Source organism: Erpetoichthys calabaricus, chromosome 2, assembly GCF_900747795.2.
Source record: "Erpetoichthys calabaricus chromosome 2, fErpCal1.3, whole genome shotgun sequence".
Lineage (NCBI taxonomy): Eukaryota > Metazoa > Chordata > Cladistia > Polypteriformes > Polypteridae > Erpetoichthys > Erpetoichthys calabaricus.
The window spans coordinates 335156824-335181675 of record NC_041395.2 but is presented as its reverse complement, the minus strand read 5'-3'; the positions used below and the strand labels follow the sequence as shown (position 1 = coordinate 335181675).

The 24852-nt window shown below is 41.8% G+C and overlaps 1 protein-coding gene across 1 annotated transcript in view; it reads right to left on the bottom strand.

Annotated features, from left to right (window-relative positions):
- Positions 1-24852, bottom strand: part of b4galnt4a (beta-1,4-N-acetyl-galactosaminyl transferase 4a) — a 717903-nt gene that overhangs the window by 424749 nt on the left and 268302 nt on the right. Inside the window, 1 exon segment of the mRNA XM_051923408.1 lies at positions 13148-13263. Within this exon segment, the coding sequence (XP_051779368.1) occupies positions 13148-13263 (116 nt within the window).

Sequence of the window (24852 nt, the reverse complement as noted above, 5' to 3'; positions counted from 1 at the left end):
ACAAGAGGGGACTGGCAACCGATGTGCAGATGGCAAATTGATTTCTGCCGGCTGGCAAATATTTCATTTCCAAGGCTCTTGCAAAGAGTCATTTTATCGCTGAGAAATTGGACATCTCAACTCCGGCAGAACGGCGATCATTCAGCCTAACCATGGGAGATGCACATGATGGATTAGAGAGGTCCCGCTTGAGTGCAAAGCTTCAGGCAGAGAGGGGCTTTCATCAGCCTTTATAGTCCATTGAAGGACAGTGAAGGAAACGTAAAAATGTGAAAGAAAAATCTTGCATTCGAACACACATTTAGGAGACAAATTTGTCTTTTTAGCATACAAGTAACAGGCCACAGTGCTCAACCACGTGTCCATTTTGTACACAGCGCAGGCTGTATAAGTCTTTGTAGGACTCCATATTTGGTGTTATTTGCTTTGATTCAAATAAACAAAGTTTGTGAGTGGAAGCTTAAAGTCAGTGTGCCCCTCTGACTGCTACCAGCTACCAGCAAGTCACGAGCTTAGCTTGATCATTCCTCATCTAGCTGCAGTACCTTAAGGGGAACACCTTTGTGAAGCCCTCTGTTGGTGGTAAACTGGGTTGAAGTAAAGGAGTGAAAATAAAAGAGAGCCCCTGTGCCATTAGAGGGTTGAACAGGAGGGGTGCAGCACAGACAGTGAGACAGGCAGCGACGGGCACTTCGACTCAAACTACACATTGAAGCAAATGGATTCTTTTCATTCATTTGACTGGTTTCATTCTTTTTAGCATTAGAGGATGGCACATACATAAAGTCCTGGTCCCCCCTCTAATCACATCACAAATACATAACTTAATAATTCATTCATTATTTTGTCTATATATATATATATATGTTTATATATATATATATATAATTCATTAAATATTTAACATGATGATAACTGAAATGACATTGTCTTGTGTGACAACACATTTAAGATACTCAATTGAAATGGGAATGAGAATCGTGCCACTCTTTCTTGGGTAATGATTTACTTCACAAATCAAATGAATGAGAATCGTGTGACTGGTTCTTGAACGAGGATTTGTTTGTGACTCAAACGAAGGGGAACCATGTGATTCATTCCCGCGTGATTCAGTCCCCAAATCAAATGAAACAGAATCACGAGACTCATTCTCGGGTAACGATTCATTTGCGAGTCAAAAGAACAAGAGTCATGCGAGTCTTTCAAAGACAATCAAATGAATAAGAATCATAAGACTCGTTCTTGGGTAATGATTCATTTCTGAACCAAATGAACAAGAGTCATGCGAGTCTTTCAAAGACAATCAAATGAATAAGAATCATAAGACTCGTTCTTGGGTAATGATTCATTTGTAAACCAAATGAACAAGAGTCATGCAAGTCTTTCAAAGACAATCAAATGAATAAGAATCATAAGACTCGTTCTTGGGTAATGATTCATTTGTGAACCAAATGAACAAGAGTCATGCAAGTCTTTCAAAGACAATCAAATGAATAAGAATCATAAGACTCGTTCTTGGGTAATGATTCATTTGTAAACCAAATGAACAAGAGTCATGCAAGTCTTTCAAAGACAATCAAATGAATAAGAATCATAAGACTCGTTCTTGGGTAATGATTCATTTGTGAACCAAATGAACAAGAGTCATGCAAGTCTTTCAAAGACAATCAAATGAATAAGAATCATGAGACTCATTCTCAGTAATGATTTGTTCAGAAATCAAATGAACATGAATAATGAGAGTCATTCAAAGACAATCAATTGAACCAAATCATGAGACTTCTTCTTGGATAATGATTCAGTTCACAAATCAAATGAGCTAGAATCATCAGATTCATTCTCAGGGAACTATTTGTTTGCGAATCAAATGAACAAGAATCATGAAAGTCATTCAAACAGAATCAAATGAACCAAATCATGAGACTCCCTCTTGGATAATGGTTCAGTTCAGATATCAAATGAACAAGAATCATAAAACTCATTCTCGGGTAATGACTCAGTTCACAAATCAAATGAACTAGAATCAAGAGACTCATTCTCGGGTAACGATTCATTTGCGAATCAAATGAACAAGAGTCATGAGAGTTTTTCAGAGACAATCAAATGAATAAGAATCATAAGACTCGTTCTTGGGTAATAATTAATTTGTGAACCAAATGAACAAGAATCATGAGTCTCATTCTCATTAATGATTTGTTCACAGATCAAATGAACAAGAATCATAAAACTCATTCTCGGGTAATGATTCAGTTCACGAATCAAATGAACTAGAATCAAGAGACTCATTCTCGGGTAAAAATTTGCTTGCAAATCTAAAGAACAAGAATCATCTGACTACTTCTCAGCTAATGATTCAAATGAGCAAGAGTAATGACACTCATTTTCAGGTAATTATTCATTTGAGAATCAAATGAACAAGTATCGTGAGACTCATTCACGGGTATTGATTTGTTCATGAGTGAGAGAGAGAAGACAACTTCAGGAATTTGACAGGCACTATAAATATTGAAAAGTTAATTTTACTTAGAAACAAGTTTGACTGCTATGAAGGGGTAATATATAAAATAACAGCTTACCTAACATGAAAGGCACCATAAAAAAAGAAAAATGAATTTAAATTGACAAAATGTGCGAAAAAGACAATTTTAATATATAGTCACCACAAACATACTCTACATTTCACATAGGCACTACAGTATATGAAATAAGTCAGCTTACATAACATGAAAGGCACTATAAAGAGTGCCAATGAGCTTGACTGACAGAAACAGCACAAAGAGCACCATATAAAATAAGACGTCAGGAATTTGAAAGGCACTATAAACACTGAAAAGGTCAAACTTACCTACAAATAGTTTTGACTGATATTAGGCTACGAAAGGCACTATATCAAACAACAGCTTACATAACATGAAAGGCACTATAAAAGTGAAAAATGAGAGAATTTCAATATTTGAAAGTCCCCATAAACAGTAAAAAAGTTTGTTTGTAAAGTGTGAAAGGCATTATATAAAATAAGTCAGCTTACATAACCCGAAAGGGACTAAAAACAGTGAAAATAAGCTTAACTGATAAAAAAACGTGAAGGGCACCACATAAAATAAGACGTCAGGAATTTGAAAGGCACTATAAACAATGAAAACATCAACCTTACTTACAAACAGGTTTGACTGATATGAAGGCTACGAATGCACTATAAAAGGTGAAAATGAATTTAAATGGATAAAAAGTGTGAAAAATCACCATACAAAAGGTCACAATTTCAAACTATGAAAGTCATCATAAACAGTAAAAAATAAGTTTGTTTGTAAAGTGTGAAAGGTGCTATATAAAATAAGTGCTATATAAGACATAACCGGAAAGGCACTATAAAGTCTGAAAGTGAGTTTAATTGATCAAGTGTGAAGGGCACCATATAAAAGAAGACAACGTCAGGAATTTGAAAGGCACTATAAACACTGAAAAGTCAAATTCATCTAGAAACAAGTTTGACTGATATGAAGGCTATGAAAGGCACTATATCAGATAACAGCTTACCTAACATGAAAGGCACTATAAAAGGTGAAAATGAAATTTGATACAAAAAAATGTGTGAAGAAAACACCCAACAAAACGAGACAACTTCAATATATGAAAATTACTATAAACAGTAAAAATATGTTAAATAAAATAAGTTATCTACAAATAAGTTTGACTGATATGAAGGCCATGAAAGGGTACACTATAAAATATAACAGTGTACATAACATGAAAGGCACTATAAACAGTGAAAATGAGCTTCATTGATAAAACACATGAAGAGCACCATAAAAATAAAAGACAACTCCAGGAATTTGAAAGGCACTAAAAACACTAGAAACAAGTTTGACTGATATGAAGGGTAACAAAGGCACTATATAAAATAACAGCTTACCTAACATGAAAGGCACTATAAAAAGTGAAAATGAAATTTGATAAAAAAGGGCAAAAACACCCTACAACTTCAAACTATGAAAGTCACTATACTTTTGTTTTCTTGTAAAGTGTGAAAGGCGCTATATAAAATAAGTCAGCTACAATAATTTAGAGAGCATTATAAAGAGTCAGCCTGATCTGAAAATATGCCTGAGAGAAACGAGGCACCGTAGAAAATAAGCCATCTGCAATCATTTGAAAGGCACTATAAACGTTCAGATTTCATTCAAAGCTGTGAGTCCCTTTTGCTGGTCGCCTCACAGAAGCTCCGTGGTGCCTCGTCAAGTAACGAGTTGCCCGGCTAATCGCCCACTGGCTTGGTGCTCCAGTGTCCTGTGGCCATCAATTCCAGCAGCACAACGTTGAAGTCAAATGAGGTACTGAGACGGAGACGAGCACTCGTCAAAATTCACAACCTGAAGCCGCACAGCACCCAAGGCAGCGAATGAAAGAGACGCTCGGGCGTGGGAAGTCGGAATAACTCGCAGCTCTTCTGGGCGCCATAGGAACAGGAAGCTGTTGGTCCGTTAAGTGCTGTCGCCAGGGTGAGCCGCGGTGGTTACCGTGCTCGGGCGTAGGAATGCCATTGTGCAAGTGGCGGCTGGCGCGCTCGTTTGATGCATAATGCATGCAATTAATTGGAGATCAGGAGCGGGCACATCCTGGCGGCGTATGATTAGTTTGGCAGCACAGGCGAGTCATTCTTTTACAAATTGCTTTCGGCCTCACTTGGAGGTCCGCGTTTCCCTTGACAACCGTGAGGAGCAAATGAGGGGCCTAAAGAGGAAAAGGAGAGTCTGGAACCTATGCTGGATAAAAAAAATGAATCCTGAATCTGACCCCATAAAACCAACCCAAGGACAGATAAGGAACAAGTCTTGAATAGCAGGGGACAATAAAAAAAACTCCTGATCAGTTGTACCAGGATGTTCAGAACTGGTGGCTTCTGGAGCTTCCACATTTAGTAATGGCAAAGGGGCACCACGTTTTTCAACACTGGAGAGCCATCAGCTCATTTTAAAGATCTGCCGCTTGGTCATGTCTGCTTGTGACCTCTAGGAGGCAGCATTAAACATTCACATAATGGATTCTGGTTTGATAGCCACTGCTAACTCACCTCACTCACTCATTGGGAGCTCTCCTGTCATGGTCAGACCCGGATTGTACCCTCAAAAACATTTAATAATACAACTCAGGTGTATCAGTATTGTGACAAACACCGAGACACGCAACACACTGCATGGGACTAAAATGGGTGCGTTTATTTCCCAAGCAGAATTTCCTGTCATTCTGTTAAAGACGTGTAAGACGCACCGTCACTTCATTAAGACAGGCTACTGCACTCCCGCAGTGTCCCCGATCGTCATCCGGCGGGCGTCCCCTTTCCGTTCCCACCCCCCCGTTATCATCTGCGAGGCTGTATTCATAATGTCCTGGTGTCTCTACCTGAATTCTCAGACTTGTGAGGTGTAAGGAGAAAGCTCCAGGGGGCTGCAGAGCTCCGCAATGCCTGTGATTATCCATGCTGTCAATCACCAGTCCAGACCCCGCCCATCTCTAGAATAATAACCAGGGCTATTAGGCCTGGGAAATACCTAACACTACGTGACGCATGAGCTACAAGGAAATCTGGAGGATTCCACCAGGTGGCAGTGTGAGAAATCATCACTGGGAGAAAAAAAAAACATCTGTTTATGCTGTGTTGTGAGTTGAGGGTTAGAAAGATGTTAAAGATAAAAATTATATGAGTTCTGATGCTGTTGTGAAGGTGAAAAAAAAATAAAAAATTTGGGAGTGAGCATCAGTAGATGCCCTAGGAACCAAGTTACCCGAACTATTCTACAGCATTTCAGTAATTATTTACTGCTCCGATGCTGATCGTTCTGATCATAAGATAGGTCATTACGATAGCAACTGACGAGAAGAATTTCATAAATTAATTGCAGAATTACGGTATTTGAGGGTTCCTCAGAGTGCACAATTTGGCTCAAAAACTAATCGGCACATCATCATCTCAAAACAGGCCTAAGTGTCAACTTTGGTATTTTTCCGTCCAGTCATTTTAGCTCTAGACCATCTTCAAGAAAATGAGACACATAGACACCCATCATCGAGATATATATCGATGTTTTCGGTATCAGGGGAACCTAAAATGTCGAGATCTGTCGAAAACGGGAGATCGAAATTTTTGACGAATCTAAAGATTTTGCTCCTCCCCCAGCATAGACAATAGGTTATGGTGGGGGGTGGCGCAAAGCAACAAGACAACAACAGCGACAAAAAATGTCGAGACAGCATATGGGACCTTTAAATATATCACGTCATTACGATGGGAAATATGTGATGCTTGTATTGTCTATGTGATAAATGGATGCAGAAGAGCACCGTGAAGACATCTGCCTCATACATCCATCCATCCATTTTCCAACCTGCTGAATCCGAACACAGGGTCACGGGGGTCTGCTGGAGCCAATCCCAGCCAACACAGGGCACAAGGCAGGAACCAATCCCGGGCAGGGTGCCAACCCACCGCAGGACACACACAAACACACCTACACACCAAGCACACACTAGGGCCAATTTAGAATCGCCAATCCACCTAACCTGCATGTCTTTGGACTGTGGGAGGAAACCGGAGCGCCCGGAGGAAACCCATGCAGACACGGGGAGAACATGCCAGCTCCACGCAGGGAGGACCCGGGAAGCGAACCCAGGTCCCTAGGTCTCCCAACTGCGAGGCAGCAGTGCTACCCACTGCGCCACCGTGCCGCCCAACATCTGCTTCACCGCATCGAAAATCACTTATCAAACATCGAAGCACGCAGATCGATCTTGTGGGAGCTGCAAGCCTGTCATCACGTGTTGATAGTAAACAACGATGCTAATGTCACGTACCAGAACATGAAAACACACACCACCCATATTTTCGTTGGTACTGCAACATGAGCCCACGTGACGTTAATTTCTGACACTGTGCTAAGGGGACGCTTCAATAGCGCGCTGGGAATGCATGGCAGCCATGATGCGTGCGTGTACGTGAAGTATAAACCAGCCCTTAGAGTATTATTTGTCAAGGTATAGGTAATATTTTATAGTTATAAGTAAACAGAGAGATAAGACAATGCATCTCCATGAGCCACGGTGTAACGTAGTGCAACTTGTAACAGAAGCAATACAATAAACAGACAATAGACAATAAATGAAATAAAGAGACAAATAGACAATGCAACAACGTAACTGTATACATTTTTCTGCATTCAGAACTCTGATGGCCTACGGTATGAAGCCATTACTCAGCCTTGCAGAACCAGAAAAGAAGCTACGCTATCATTTTCCAGAGGGTAGGAGAGAGAAGAGACCATGAAACGGGTGGGAATGGCCTTTTGTGATGTCGCTGGTGCAGTTCTAGCGGCAGGTTTAGGTAAATGTCTTCCATGGGAGGCCGAGGCGCACAGATATCCTGCTCAACTGCTCTCACTATCCACCGAGGCGGTATGTTGCCGTCAGAGACTTTACAGTTCCCCTATCAGACAGAGATGCAGCTGGAGAGCAAGACTTTCTGTGGTATTCCTATAGAACGTGGTGAGGCTTGATTAATGGAGGGGTTCTTGCTTGCTCTCTTCAGGCTCCGCAAAGAATAAAGATGCTGCCAAGCCCTCTGGGCTACGGCGGTGGAGCTGAGGGACTATGAAAGGTCACCCATGATGAGGACTCACAGGAACTTGGTGTTTATGACCCTCTCCACAACGGCGCGATTCATGGTGAGAGGTGGGTGAGCACTCCTGCATTTCCAGACGTCTCTTATCCCCTCTTTTGTCTTTTCTACACTGAGAGATTATTGCATTCACATCAGGTAGCCACTCTCGGAACCTCCTCCATGTATGCTGAGACATCATCGTTCTTCATGAGAGCCACCACCACCATCACATCATCTGCAAAATCGATGCTGAGCAGTTGTATGTCAGCATTACTGTATACGGAGCGAAGGGCTAAGCACCCAGCCCTGTGGTGCTCCTGTGACAGTTCTAGTGGTGCTGGTGGCGATGCCAACGGACTGTGGCCGTTCCATCAGTAGGTCTAAAATCCAGCATATGACGGGGGTGTTGAGGCCCAGCCAGCTCAGCTTAGTGCACTCTCTCCATGGAATAATAGTGTTGAATGCTGAGCTGTGTGTCGTGACATCTGCATCGTGAATGGTTGTTGTACTTGTTGTTTTGCCACCACTTATGGAGCCATTATAAACCACTGACCTTTCCCCAGTGCATTTCCCAGCACTGCATTTTGGTGAACTAGTGGAGCTATTGCTCTCGGCTGGACACATAGTCCTTTTTCCATCTCAAGTTAAAATACCAACTTATTTTGAGCACAACCAACCCCAACACCCCACTAGAGAGGCTTCATCGCCAAGGTCTTCCAGGGTGGAATTCACCTTGTTAGAACTCAAACAGACGTGCCTTGGCGTATTTGCTTTTACCTTGTCCATCATTAAAATTCCGTCTTTCCCATGTTCTGCCATGAGGTGATATTAATGGATTGCTGCTGTTGACCTAAAAGCGATTTGTTTAAACACTTGCCTATAAATCATTCTTCTTGTAAAATTCATGCCCTCGGTATTGTTTTCTCTTTGTGGTCTACGTCATGAGACTCCCTCGGTAACCTTTATGGCTTTGAAAGGTTAGATATCCATATTGCATTAAAAATCAATAGAGCCTTTGGATTTAACTCCTCTGGAAAATAGCGGATGACAAAGATTAATCGGAGGGAAATGCCGAGTTTTCAGAGAAATGGGGAAGCAGCGATGAGGTTAGATTTATATCTTTATTTTGTTTTTGTCAATATTGTAGTTTATGCTAGGAAAACAACTATAAGGTGACTTTTGAAATGTGGCTGCCGTCTCCTTTATTAGAAACAGCAGGTCTGCAAATTGAAAAATGGCCTCTTGACTCCTTTTATTTTTTTACTGGTTTTACACATAGCATGATCTGAAAGTTTCTATTGTTATTTATAAATATACAAGATAGATAGATAGATAGATAGATAGATAGATAGATAGATAGATAGATAGATAGATAGATAGATAGATAGATAGATAGATAGATAGATAGATATGAAAGGCACTATATAATAGATAGATAGATAGAGAGATAGATAGATAGATAGATAGATAGATAGATATGAAAGGCACTATATAATGGATAGATACATAGACAGATCTTTACACATACAGTGCAGTATCCTCAGGTAATGTTTTGGACACAATCACATTTCCTCCTCTCCTCCACTTCCAATTGCTGGGTTTTTGTTTGTCCACCTGCCTCTTGAAGATTGACCACAAGTTCTCAATGGGATTAAAGGTCTGGGGAGTTTCCTGGCAATGAACCCAAAATTTCGATGTTTTGTTCCCAGAGCCACTTAGTTCTTACTTTTGTCCTTATGGCCCGGTGCTCCCTCATGCTGGATTGTTCATGTTGGTCACCAGACTATTGTTGGATGGTTGGGAGAAGTTGCTCTCTGAGGATGTTTTGGTCCCATTCTTTGGTGTTTGGCCTAGAAGTTGGTTGACAGTCTGTCAGGGTGAATTACAGAGGTCTGCAGAAGGGCCAACACTGCAGATATTGACTCTTTGCAAAACTTAATGTAATGGTCTATAAAAGCCTTTGAAACTCATGAGATGTTTGTAATTCTATTTCAGTATACCATAGAAACATCTGACAAAAAGATCTAAAAAACACTGAAAGAGCAAACTTTGTGAAATACAATATTTGTGTCATTCTCAAAATATTGAACTTGCACAGTCAGTGCCCAGTGTGGCACTTCCCCACCTACACTGGTATAAACCCCAACCCCACCTCTGGTGGTGCTTCTTCTATTTAGCTAGCATGATGACTTAAATGGCCCAAACTCAGCTCGTGCACTTTCAGCCCCTTTCATAGTTCTGCCTCAGACACATACATTTGTACTGGCACACCAATTTAAGCAATCAATGCCAACGCATGCTGCAGGTCTTGTATGGACTTGTACAGTCCATGTAACGTGTGCTGCCCCTTGGTGGTGCCCATGTTATTGCACTGGCCTGGCTAATTAGATTGCCCAGCGCAGACCTATGAACCGTCTAAGTCTTATATAGCTCCATCTCACCCAAGCACGCTGATATACTGCCCTCCCAGATCAGGCCCAACGTGCAACTATGCAGCAGGTGACACCTCAGCACCACACTAGCTCAGATGGAACGGAACCAGTGTGAGTTTTTTTTTATGGTGGCTGGAGTGCCAATTCTGACACCAACCCCAAGGTTTTTCCCTGCAGGATGGAGGGCCTACATGCAGGACTGGATGCAGATTAACGTCATACCCAGGACAGAGCTATTACAGGTTAAGGGTCTTGCTCAAGGATATGCATTATATAGACCTGCTTAGCCACATTAGGTGGCCACCCTGATGGACCCCATTCTTTTCTATACAGGTGGCACAGTGGTAGTGCTTCTACTTTGCAGTAAGAGACTGTGGAAGATTGTGGGTTCGCGTCCCGGTTCCTCCCTGTGTGGATAGCGCTTTGAGTACTGAGAAAAGCGCTATATAAATGTAATGAATTATTATTATTATTATTTTCTATTGGCACAGCACTTTAGATTTCTTTTACCGGTGCATAAATTATCAGGGCCTTGTATAGACCTGATCCTTGGTGGTGCCCACACTATTTCACTAGCATGGTGAACTACACCACCCACAGGGGGCATATGAAATCACAGGTCTGTGTACCACTCTACCTCACCCACTAACTCCATAGCACCCTCTGGTGGTGCCCATGCTGTTTTAATAGCACGGTGACTTGCAATCCCCATAGCCAGCACACACTTTGTCACCGCCTTCTACAGCCCTGTCCCTGTCCTGCTCAGAATTCTGGTCCCAGTAGAGACCCTCCCTCCACATAATCAAATGGTAAATAGGGCATGTGCCACATGCCATCTTTGGGTAAACAGTTAATACCAGGCAGTTTGATGTGTGTGTGTGTGTGTTAATATTTATGCATTAATAAACTTCATCTGAGGTTCAGCTACACTCATTATTTCAGCATGGGATGCATGTCTGTCACATTTCAAAGATTCATAACATCTATGATTCCTATATGCAGTGCCACAGGCACAACCATTTTTTAATTTCTTGTCTTCTGTTTTATTAATTCAGTCACTTTATTCCACTGATGGACCCTCGTTGTCCTGTACGCTTGGCAAAAAAAAACTGGCAGTAGGCTCTCTGGAGAAGGAGGTGATGGAAGTGCCCACTTATTTTTGTACCACCATGTGAAAGGCGCTGTACACAACACAGACCTCCTGAGTACCAATCAGAGGTATAAGATCAGACCCTTAACTTATCCCTGACTTCATTTTTCCCGACTTGAATTTCACTTCCATCTGAGGCAGAAGCAGACCCCAGTGGTGGTGGGTGAGGTTACCAATCATCACATTAATCACCAGCTGACAGCTCATCGATAATTCTGGCCATTTTGGGCCACCGGAAAAAAAAAAAATGGGCAACTGATATTTTAATTTTCTTGTTTGCATTTATCACAAATCTGCACTTGTCATCCCTGCAGGCACAGATGGACTTCACAAGGCTCTGCATGCCGTGACTCGGAGTCAGTGAAGTGACACTTTTTAATTACATTTTAAAGGGGAAGAAAACCAACTTGTGTTGAAAACCTCCATGAAGGTGAATTCAGACGTGAACACCCTTGACCTTTTTATTTAGATCCATATCTTCACCTCCCCCCTAATTATTGGCAAGGGTGGGGTCACCAGCAATGAGAAAGGAATAGAACGGGCACGACAGTCTGACACGGGGGAGGCACAGTGCAGTGGGTTAAATATTAAAGTCTGTGAGATAAAATTACAACAGCCACAAGGGGGAGCTGTGATACAAAATGGTTTAGAGACAATCAGGGGTTTTAAAATGGCCACAAGGGGGCACTGTGATACACAAATGCAACACTGGTGTGGACTTGGAGTGGTTTGAGATTGGTCAAAAGAGGGCACTGTGATGCAAGATGGTTTAGGTATGGAGGAGTAAATGACTTGCGGGTAAATGTGGACAGAGGCTGTTTATCTGTTCTCATCCTCTTAGATCAGAGTGCCACATTTGATACCACTGATCACAATATTCTTATAAATCACTTTAGTCAATGGGTGGGCCTCTGTGGCAGGGTCTTAAACTGGTTTGAGTTTTACTTGACAGGTAAAAAAATTCTTTGTTAGATATGGTAATTATACTTCGGAGACCACTGATATGGTGTCCCGCTAGGATCAATCCTGGGTCCGCTGCTCTTTTCCATCTCCATGCTTCCATGAGGTCACATTATCTCAAGGCATAACGTGAGCCACCACAGCTATGCTGATGACACACAACTGTATTAATCAATAGTGCCTGATGACCCCAACTCTCTTGGTTCACTGACCCCCAATGCCTTACTTGTGTTTCTGAATGGATGAGTAGTAATTTTCTCAAACTAAATAAGGATAAATCAGAAATCTTAGTGATTGGCAAAAATGAATACAATGAGGATAATAGAAATAAACTTGATCCATTAGGCTTAAAAGTCAAGACAGAGGTAAAGAATTTAGGGGTAACTATTGACTCTGACCTAAATTTGAAATCACATATTAATCAGATTACTAGGACATTAACTGCAATATACTAGGTAGATACATTTTGAAAGACACTATAAAGATGTTTTTCTTGTATGAGAGTTATAGATACAAAAATAGAAAATGAGAGGCACTATGATAGATAGATAGATAGATAGATAGATAGATAGATAGATAGATAGATAGATAGATAGATAGATAGATAGATAGATAGATAGATAGATAGATAGATAGATAGATATTACTCTTAGTATAGTCGGCAGGATAGAGAGATTAGATAGATTTTTAGTATAGATGTATAGATAGATAGATAGATAGATAGATAGATAGATAGATAGATAGATAGATAGATAGATAGATAGATAGATAGATAGATAGATAGATAGATAGATAGATAGATAGATGTGAAACACACTATATGTCCCCTTAGCACTCCTTTTTTCCTTGTGACTCTCTCGGATGGGTCTAGACTTCGGCTCCCGTCTCATCTGTGTGTCTTTTCACAGCCTGCCTGATGAGCGGCAGACACCTGCCTTCACAGCAATTTCTTACCTTCTGCTCATCCTCACGACTGTCACTCGTGTCATCTGCCTTCCGGAGACTCGAAGGTCCGTGATGAGCGTCACTTCTCCGGCTGGCATCAGTTGCTTCATTGGGCTTCTCTCCATCTGTGAATCAAAGACACGTCATCATAATTAGGCGAGCCAAGGGCTGCTGGCTTCACTCTCAAATGTTGTGGCTTGCACAGCTGCTGCAGGCACAGCATATTAGCCCCTCTAATCACTTGGTCACTTTCTTTGTGACACCACCAGGCACCCGGGAGGTGGATACAGAATGGCAGTGGCCAGGAGCCGCCGGCCACCTGTGCACAACAGACCTTCATTGTGTATTTTTCCAGAGCAGCTCCCACTGATTGCTTCATTTTCAATTAAAGCTTCATAAACAAAAATGCTCTCCAAGCTACAGAGCACCGTAATTAAGAGCTAAAGCGTAGCAGAACCAAAATAATGATTTAGTGCTAATTAAAATGAAACAAAGAATGTGAGACAATTGTGCGATGGAGATGACAAGAATTAGCCCTGAGCTAAAGGCGCTCCAGCGTGCCTGTTTATCCAACATGCCATTCATTTCGTAAATGTGGGGTGAGGAGGGTTCGTTCCTGGATGGCCTCCCACCTGAACATGTTATTACACACGGCTGCCCTTTTGAAGAGCAAAACAAATGTTTACATCTGCCACTTACTCTGACATCATGATATAAAGAGAGAGAGAGGGAAGAGCAAAGGGAGAGCTGAACAAGACAAGACCATTCAGTCCTTCGGCGTTCCACGTTAACTGCTCTGATCAAAGCCGAAAGTCCATTTGACGTCATTTCATTTTGACAACGGGCGCCGCTATTTTATGGATTCCGCGTCATTCCTCACCAAAGCAACATAATAATCCCATAATTCACTGGGATGGCATAACAATAATGTCATCAACGTTACTATTTACAGGTCACTCTTTTTAGTTCTAATTTATTCGAGATTGGATAAAAACCTGTGGACTCCTTTGTTGATCATATCTTTGCATTTTCTGGCTTTATGCTACATTGACCTTCTTTCTACTTGTTGCCTTCACTTTTTAGGGGTAACACCATGCAAATTGAGGGTTGTCAGTACTGCAAATTATGAATGTGCTGTTAGTTTTTGTGATCGCAATTTACTTGTGCTACAATAATTGCATCTTTACTGTTTTTGCTGCCATCTTTGATGCGTATCTTAGGCGCCATTTTGAACTCTAGTTTGTTCGGCCAGCGTGTAGCGTCTGCCTGGGGGTTGACGAGCGAAGCAAGCAGGTGGCAGAGCCCCCTAGTAAATAATCAATTATAATCATAACACAAAATCATCTGAACATGCCATCTAAAAAGTATGGCAAGTGAATTTTTACAGTTAATCTCACATTAGTCCCTTCTACAGTTTGATTCTTCCATGACCCATTAGGCCGCCGTCAACGGCTGACATGGCAGTGCCTCTGCGCAGACTGAAAAGGCAGTCAGTAAAAGATTTTATAAGCAATGACCAGGACATGAGGAACGTGGTCAATAACATAGAGGGGTCTGCAAAGTCAAATCATCAACCAAAACTCATCATAACAAGTACAGAGCAGGTTTCCGTGGCCAAAAGTCACAAAACCGCACTTTAAAATCAACCCCAGACAAGATGGGAATGCATGTGGTGACCGCTATATGGTCACATCGATGACGTCAATTCTGAATTTATGAGGGGTAGTGATAAGGGGGATGAGACAGAGGTGAGGAGAAGGGGGAGAACTTTGACAATTGTCTGTAACTTAACATCAGCAAAAGCAAAGAACTGGTCGTGGACTTTTAACACACCAAAGAACCTTTATGTCCGGTCACTATTCAGGGAGTGGATGTAGGGGTGGTCCACTTCTACAAGTACTTGGGGGTCCACATTGATGACAGGCTGGACTGGTCTCTGAACACAGGGGAACTAGAGAAGAGAAGAAAGGACATAGCAGGCACTTCTTCCTAACAAGACTGCGTTCCTATAATGCGGAAGTGCCATCCTTCACATCTTCTATAACTCTGTGATAGCCAGTGTGGTATGCTGGACTGGTAACATCACTTCAAGAGCGGCCCACCAAATCAACACGCTGATTAAAAGGGCAGATTCAGTTATGGGACTCCTTCTAGACAGCATGGAGGTTATGGAGGAGAGAATGAAAACTAAACTGAGTGACATTATGAACAATGCTGCACATCCTCTATTTTCTATCTATATATTATATAATGTGTGTGTGTGTGTGTCCTGTGGTGGGCTGGCGCCTTGCCCGGGGTTTGTTTCCTGCCTTGCGCCCTGTGTTGGCTGGGATTGGCTCCAGCAGACCCCCGTGACCCTGTAGTTAGGATATATCGGGTTGGATAGTGGATGGATAGATGGATGGATATTATATAGTGCCTTTCATACCTATCTAAATCAATTTTATTTAGGAAGGAGATGTAAAAAATAAATAATAAATTGTGCCACTCATAAGTTTTAACAGCCAAAATCTAGAAGGAAAAGATAGGTAAAACTAGAATACGAACTACATGCTCACTTTTGAATCACCACGTATGTTCAAGTTCACCCCAGACACCCAGGAAAACCCAACTTCAGCAAAGCATTTCATTAATTGTGGGGGGTGGGAATCAGAGAAAACCGTAATGATGTTTCACATTTAATAGTTGCAAAAGGTGGCAGTGCCCCCTTAAGACTGGTCTATGGTGGTTATATGGTTAATTAGGTATTCAGGTACTTTAAAGTCGTGTTTCTCAACCACAATGCCGTGAGCCACTTCTGAGGAGTTGGCGGTGGGTCACAAGTTGCTATTGTTTACAGTAAATTGGTAGAGGGTCATGCGGGGTCACCAAGTGGGAGCTCTAAAGACCATGCTCAACCTTGGTGGGTCGCAAAGACACTCATACAGAGAAAAAGTGGGCTGCGATGCTAAAAAAGTTGAGAAAAGCTTGCCTTGAAAGAAAAGAAGTGAGCAGCAACTGCAATGTGATGAAGACATCCGAGTACAGCACACAGCCCAACTCCAAATCCGTTTTCCCAAAGAGAGTATTTATGACAGAGAAAGGGAGAGAGAGAAACACTCTCTGAATAGATAAACAGGTCAGCTGTTAAACAATGGCACAGCCTAACAGATGGTTTCCTTATCAACGCTTCATCTACATCAAAGACTTCCAGAAGCCAGTTTATTTATTTTAACATTTGCACACTTTGAAGTTCTGCATCCTTCAGTCAGAGTGTTCCTTCGGTGGTGCGTCCGACTGCAAGCCAGCGACTTTGTGGTTTGAGTCCCACTTGTATTCTTTTGATTTTGTCTTGGTTTTAGTTATGGTTCATATTCGAAAATATACAAAGAAGAAAATTTGTCAATACTATGTACGTGATATCAAAAAGTTAACTTTTATTACTAAAAAAGGATCTCTTTTCATACAAAAATATTGTCCTACATTGTTCAAGAGGATTAAGATATTCTCATCAATCATTCTTTACATCTATTCATTTTTTATAGATAGATTAAAGGCACTATATAATTGATAGAGATAATGAAAGGCACTATATAATACATAGATAGATAATGAAAGGCACTATATAAATAGCACTGCTGCCTCACAGTTAGGAGACCCGGGTTCGCTTTTCACGGGTTCTCCTTGCGTGGAAGTTCGTATGTTCTCCCCGTGTCTTCGTGGGGTTTTCCTCCCACAGTCCAAAGACATGCAGGTTAGGTGCATGCTTGGTGTGTGTGTGTGTGCATGCCCTGTGGTGGCCTGGCACCCGGGGTTTGTTTCCTGCCTTGCGCCCTGTGTTGGCTACCCTGTGGAAGCAGACCTCCGTGACCCTGTAGTTAGGAGATATAGCGGGGTTTTGATAATGGATGGATGGACTATATAACACAATAGATAGATAAATAGATAGATAGATAAGATAGATAGATAGATAGTAGATAGATAGATAGATAGATAGATAGATAGATAGATAGATAGATAGATAAGATAGATAGATAGATAGATAGATAGATAGATACTTTATTTGCCCAAGGGACAACATCTGCAATCATTTCATAATTTATTGAAAGGAAGCATAACAATATCTTTTGATTTCCTTTTGAATTTTTCCCACGCTCATCTTCTCTATTCTGTATTCAATGTAGAAAGGTGTTGTCCAAAATGTCTCCAAATCCCTTAAATGAAAGTCTGTAATGTGTACTTTAATCACGATGTCTGAATTGTTGGATTTTTATTTTTAGTTTTAAAGGGGTAAATCAGGGGAACATGTGTCTTTGTGCCCATACATTATGGTGGACGCTGTAGTTTCAGTAACTGTGTACCTGCTGGTCTCTGTGTGCACGGTTTCTCACTTCTGGGGTTGATGGATGGGCCGGCCAACTCTGATATCCTTCTCCATGTTGTAAACGTGTCCTGTTTATTGTCTTGATAGCAGACAGTGCTGAGAATGAGGACTCACTACATCACAAATCTATATAAAAGTTGTCCCCTTATGTTCCATTTTGAGATGAAGATGGCTTATTGTCACTTGACGATGTAGACGCTTGACCCAAGAATCTCTCCTTTTCTTGAAGAGATTTTATTGTTTTTTTATTTCTTACAGCTAACTAACAAGCCTCAGTGCATCTGAGCAGAGGCAGTGTAACGAGTGACTGCTCGCTGGCGTACGCCTAATGAGTGAGTGCGAGGCTTCCCAATGGTTTGTCTGGCGTCAAGACATAATGGGTTTGACTGGCACAAATGTAAGCTGGTGCGCTCAAGCTTGGTGCAAGGGGTCTTAGAACAAGTTAAAAAGGGGGTCAGTATTCTAGATCACCGAGTATTCCTCTTTGACATTTGGACAGGTGCATGGTAGTGGGGCACAGGCCGACAGCAAGTTGGGTTTTAAATTGGCTGTCGGATAAAGAGATGTGACCATGCAAAGTATGGCAACTGAATTGCAATAAATGTTGGGGGGTGCAACTGGCTCTACCCTGTTAAATTAACAAAAAAAAGCTTTTAACAAAAACGTTCCACAAGGAACACAATATAACCAAAAATAAAGAGCAGCTGGTGCTATTTTTACAGCCCTTTCGAGTCCGGTTCGGAACTCCGTCTCTGGTGTGGCATCATTCAGAACAGGACACCCACTTCTGTGAGCACCTCAAATATAACAGCCCTCTGACGGGAAGGGCAGAATCAGTTAGAACATTAGAACCCCTCTAGACGAGGAACAGGACATTCAGCACAACAAAGCTCGCCAGTCCTGCTCACACATTTCTTCAATTAAAACATCAAGTTGAATTTCGAAAATTCCCCCACGTCCTTACTGCCCACCACACTACTTGGTCACCTTATTCCAAGTGTCTATTGTTCTTTGTGTAAAGAAAAGCTTCTAATGTTCGTGTGAAATTTCCCCTTAACATGTTTCCAACTGTGTCCACGTGTTCTTGATGAAACATCATTTTAAAGTCACCATCTCGATCCACCGGACTAATTTCCTTCATCATTTTAAACACTTCAGTCAGGTCACCTCTTCATCTCCTTCTCCTTAAACTATAAGATGGTCCAGCCTCTTTTAATCTTTCCTCATAACTCATCCCCTGTAGCCCTGGACTCAGCCTAGTTGCTCTTCTCTGGACCTTTTCTCTAGTGGTGCTATGTCCTTTTTGTAGCCTGGGGAGAACCAAAATTACACCCAGTACTCCCATATTGAGGCCTCACCAGTCTGGTTATAAAGCTTGAACCTCCTGTGACTTGTAAAAGTTGCCCTCATTGCACCTCTTCTCTGTGTTATGGAATAAAAGAAAATGATACCTTTAGAGACAGCACCCTCTCACGTCTCCTGGAGTGGAACTGCTTACAAGGTGGATGATAATCAGACGTGTATGTGTTTCAGGGTTTGGGGATACGTTGACACCACTACAGTCACGCTGTCTAGAAAATCTGCACGTTGTTTAATGCTTCCTTGCTTATGAAATGATTTTTTTATGTACGAATTGGGGGTCTCGTGACGTGAAATAGAGAAAAAGAAGAGACTAACCAGATGATCACTACACAAAGTATGTGTGATATTTATGAATTACTACCAAATTGTACCAGCTATTTTGTGGACCCCCTTGCCATGTATCACAGACCCCACATTGAGAATCACTCATTTAGAGTACCTTATTATACCCGTGGCTCTGAAGGCTGCACTGGTTTAATTTTCTTCGTTTGAGTCATTGTGTGTGTGTTGTGTCTAGTGAACAGTGTAAACGTGTTTGTATGCAGCATTGTATAACCGCGATACCTGACCAACCACCCCTGCAACCCCCCAACCCCCCAGTCCTTAAGCCAAAAAAACCTCCACTTGCCCCACGAGGAGCCATGCCGTATTCTTTTAAGGAGATTCTGGACACCCTAACTAGACTGGTGATCTCCATTACACCAATTGTGTGACTTCTAAAGTCAATGGGCCGCCCCAGTGATTATTTAGGGGAGCCATACATGAAAAATGGGGGTGACCTGGGGCAGCTGAGAAGGTGAGGGTGTCCACTGGGTGTACATGGGGGGAGACTGGGAATACATTGTTGCTTTACGTGGAGGACGCTGACGCCTTTGTCTCAACTGACCGGGACCTTCAGCACGCACTTGAGCGATTCGCTGGCCAGGATTAGGGGGATCAGCACCTCCAAGTCTGAGGTCAAGGGAACAGGAGATCGACGACAACAAATTTATTTCTTCTACAGCCCAAAAAAAAAGAATCACACAAGGAAAGCATCAATGGAGTTTGAACAGGCCCAGCTTTTTGACAGCCCGACCACGGTCTTGAGACTCTGTAAGAAGACAAGAAAAAAACACCTAAAAAGAAAAGGGGGGAAAAAATAATGGAAGAAATCTTGGGAAAGGCAGCTATTTTGTGGGCGTTGTAGCAGTCCATGGTGGTTAAACAGGAGTTTAAGAGATCACGCTTCCCACTTTACCAGTCGATATAACCCTGTCCTCACCTATGGTCATGAGCTGTGGGTAATGGCCGAAAGAATGAGACCACAAGTCCAAGCGGCAGAGAAGAGGTTTCGTCACAGGGTGGCTTGGCCAACAGCCTGCGACAAAGACATTAGAAAGATTTAGACGAGAGCAAGACGATCAGCCCAACAAAGCTCAACAGTCCAATCCACTCCATCCTTCTAAAAACCACATCAAGTCGAGTTTTGAAGGTCTCTAAAGTCCTACTGTCTACCACATGACTTGTCCCCGTGTTCTTGATGAACTCATTTTAAAGTCACCGTCTCGATCCACTGCACTAATTCCCTTCATCATTTTAAACTCTTCAGTCAGGTCTCCTCTTATTCTCCTTTTACTTAAACTGAAAAGCCACAGCACTTTTAACCCTTTGTATAAATGACTCCAGCTGCTAGTGACCAGTGATGTCACGTCTACAGCTTTCATACGGGGTCATATGATAAAGTGCAGACACAATCCTCCAGGACTATCTCATTCATTTCATTGGCAGAAATAGGCCAGAATAGTTTTAAAACTATCTTATAATGATCTTTCATTTTCCTAAAACCTACAGGGGGCTTTAGTGGGTAAACAGTGAAAAGAACATGGCTGTCCCTCAGGTGTTTTATTAAGTTCTCCTATTTCTTACCTTGCATTTCTCACACACAGCAATTAAAACTTGAGTATCTAGCAAAAAAAATATATAACATACACACATCATACACACACACTCTTTATCTATATATATAAAATCCCTATGTGCGTCCAGGTAATCCGTGTGTGGGTGTCTTCTGATGAAGTGCGCAATGCGCGGGGCACGGTGCGATGCGCGATATGACTAGTGCACTGAAAGTTACAGGCGTTTTAACGGATAGTACAAACCAGTATTACAGCGAGAGGAAATTAAAAGGTACCAAATACAGTGGACGCATATTACAGCCACTATACAAGCCAGTATTACTGTCAGAGGAGACTAAAGGCATATTACCGACGTGCACGCCTGTATTACCGCCAGAGAAAATAAAGGTATATTACGGACGTTACAAGCCACGCGGCAATACAAGGACAGTATCCTTCAATAAGGGCGCACACCAAAAGCGAGCCTCAAAAGGAGCGACCTCAATTGGGCGCCAGCGAATAAAGGCGCGTGTAAATAAACATCTGCACTTTTGTTGCTCTTCACATATTCCAGAGCCATTTGAAATAAATTATCTACAAATGCCTTTATTCGCCGCGCTCAATTGAGGTCGCCCTTTTGAAGCTCGCCTTTTTGTGCGCGCCCTTATTGAATAGAGCTGTACAAGACAGTATTACTGTCACAGAAAATTAAAGACACACAATACACGGCGGCAGCCCACAAAGAACGGTCAGCTCAGCAAGTAACATCAACAAAAGAAAGGCTGAAAGAAAGAAAAATACGACCAACAAAAACAATGAGGTCAAAGTCCTTGCCATTTAATATAGACTGTTCCTACTAATGTTTATGCACTACTGTTCTAGCGCCCGTTATTGTAACGGGCTAAATGACTAGTTATATATAATATATATATATATATTGTGGGGAGCTGAATGAATGCTAAGGAAAAGTGGACTTTGTGCTGGCTTTGTGCTGCTTGTCGCTCTGCCTGTCAATAATTTAAAAGCCTGTACATCACCAATTTTCCTGTCTCACTGTCTTGTCTTGCGTGAAGTTAAAATGTTTTATAATAGTGAGATGTTACTCATATCCTTAGCCCGACATCCACATATCGTATGTGTTAACAAAGTGTGTTTTATGAGTTTACATGTGTTTAAAGCATGTGGGATGGGTATTTTAAGGCTTAAACTATAAAAATGTTTATTTATATGGTCTTTCTATATCCCGGATTTTCTCCTGTTGCTGATGGGTCTGGAACATAACTTCCGCGATAGGCGGGCAATCACTTGTATTTAAAAACCCGCGAAGTCGTGAATCCGCGAAAAGTGAACCGCGAAGTAGCGAGGGATTACTGTATATATATATATATATATATATATATATATATATATATTGTAGCAGTTGAGCCCTTCGTCCACCTCTTGAACCCTCAGGTACCACTCCAGACACTGGATAAAAGTCCAAGACTTCTTTATTTTATAATTAAATAGTGCACAAAGCACCCTCCACTCCACACTCATAAATCACAATACTCTCTCAAAAACCAATACAATCCTCCTCGCCCAGACACTTCGCCACCCTACCTCCCAGCTCAGCTCAGTGTCTGGGCTTTCCCATAGTCCTTTTATATCTCCCGACCCGGAAATGGTTCCTGGCACAACCCACAAGTCCATTTCCTTCCGGGTCAGGGTAAACAGTCCTCTTCTTCACCCCGGGAGTACGTTGTTTCTTCCGGACATGTGATACTGACGCACTCCCGGGTTATAAGGCATGCAAGAGCCCACTAGCCCCCCGACAGCGACTCCCGGTGGTCCCCAAGGTATCCAGCAGGGCTGTGTATAGAAACTACAAAGTCCATGAGGCCCTGCTGGAACTCGGGGGCACCATCATGCGGTCCAGAGGGCTCCTCCTAGTGGCCTGGGGGGTGGCGACCAGAGTCTGTAGCCGGTTGTCCATCACAATATATATATATATGTATATATATATATATATATATATATAATATATATATATATATTCATTGCATTCGTAGTCTGTGTCACAATCTGATTGTATGGGTGGTTACCTACCAGGTAACGCTTGTGGTTGGTCAGCAAGTCAACTAACATCCGCCACGGTGCTCTCATTTCAGTTGTGAGAAGCAGATCATAGAATGGTTGAAATAGTTTACTGTCAAATAATGCAAAGAGTACACAACACATGTTTCGCCCTAATTCTGGGCTCATCAGGCGTACACACTCACTGCACCCCCCTCTCGGGGAATTGAACCTCGGACGTCAGCACCAGAGGCGAAGCCTCTAACGTTGCGCCACGGCATGTGGTTCATTCATTTGACAGCATGTAGATCGGGGTAATTACATTCATTGCATTCGTAGTCTGTGTCACAATCTGATTGTATGGGTGGTTACCTACCAGGTTATATATATATATATATATATATAAATATATATATATATATATATACACACATACACACACACATACAGTCATATGACAAAGTTTGGGAACCCCCTCTCAGCCTGCATAAAAATTGACTCTCCTTTCAACACAAAAGATAACAGTGGTATGTCTTTCATTTCCTAGGAACATCTGAGTACTGCTGTGTTTTCCGAACAAAGATTTTTAGTGAAGCAGAATTTAGTTAATTAAATCAAATGTGAAAAACTGGCTGTGCAAAAATGTGGGTCCCCTTGTCATTGTGCTGATTTGAATGCCTGTCACTGCTCAATGCTGATTACTTACAACACCAAATTGGTGGGATGAGCTCATTAAGCCTTGAACTTCATAGACAGGTGTGTCCAATCATGAGATATAAAGGTATTTAAGGTGGTCAATTGCAAGTTGTACTTCCTTCCCTTTGACTATCCTGTGAAGAGTGACAGCATGGGATCCTCAAAGCAACTCTCCAAAGATCTGAAAACAAAGATTGTTCAGTCTCCTGGTTTAGGGGAAGGCGACAAAAGCTATTTCAGAGGTTTAAACTGTCAGTTTCAAGTGTAAGGAATGGAATCAGGAAATGGAAGGCCACAGGCACAGTTTCTGTTAAACCCAGCAGGTCTGGCAAGAACATCCTGCTGCAGATGGTGTATCTGTACATCATTCTACAATTCAGCGCAATTTCCACAAAGAACATCTGTATGGCAGGGTGATGAGAAAGAAGCCCTTTCTGCATTCACACCACAAACAGAGTCGCTTGTTGTATGCAAATGCTCATTTAGGCAAGCCAGATTCATTTCGGAACACAGTGCTTTGGACTGATAAATGAAATAAATGAACCACACGCCGTGGCGCAGTGTAAAGGGGCTTTGCCGCTTACATCCGAGGTTCGATCCCCGTGAGAGAATGCAGTGAGTGTGTACGCCTCATGAATCCAAATATGGGCGAAACACATGTCGCATACTCTTTGCATTATTTGACAATAAACTATATAAACTATATATATACACCCACATACAGTGCATCCAAAAAGTATTCACAGCGTATCACTTTTTCCACATTTTGTTATGTTACAGCTTTATTCCAACTGGTTTCGAACTTCTTCCACTTACGGATGATGGAGGCCACTGTGCTCATTGGGACCTTCAAAGCAGCAGAAATTTTTTCTGTAACCTTCCCCAGATTTGTGCCTCGAGACAATCCTGTCTCTGAGGTCTACAGACAATTCCTTTGACTTCATGCTTGGTTTGTGCTCTGACATGAACTGTCAAGTGTGGGACCTTATGTAGACAGGTGTGTGCCTTTTCAAATCATGTCCAGTCAACTGAATTTACCACCGGTGGACTCCAATTAAGCTGCAGAAACATCTCAAGGATGATCAGGGGAAACAGGATGCACCTGAGCTCAATTTTGAGCTTCATGGCAAAGGCTGTGAATACGTATGTACATGTGCTTTCTCAATTTTTTTATTTTTAATAAATTAGCAAAAATCTCAAGTAAACTTTTTTCATGTTGTCATTATGGGGTGTTGTGTGTAGAATTCTGAGGAAAAAAAGGCTGTAACATAACAAAATGTGGAAAAAGTAATACGCCATGAATACTTTCCGGATGCACTGTATATACTGTATATATATACACACATATATATACACACACACGT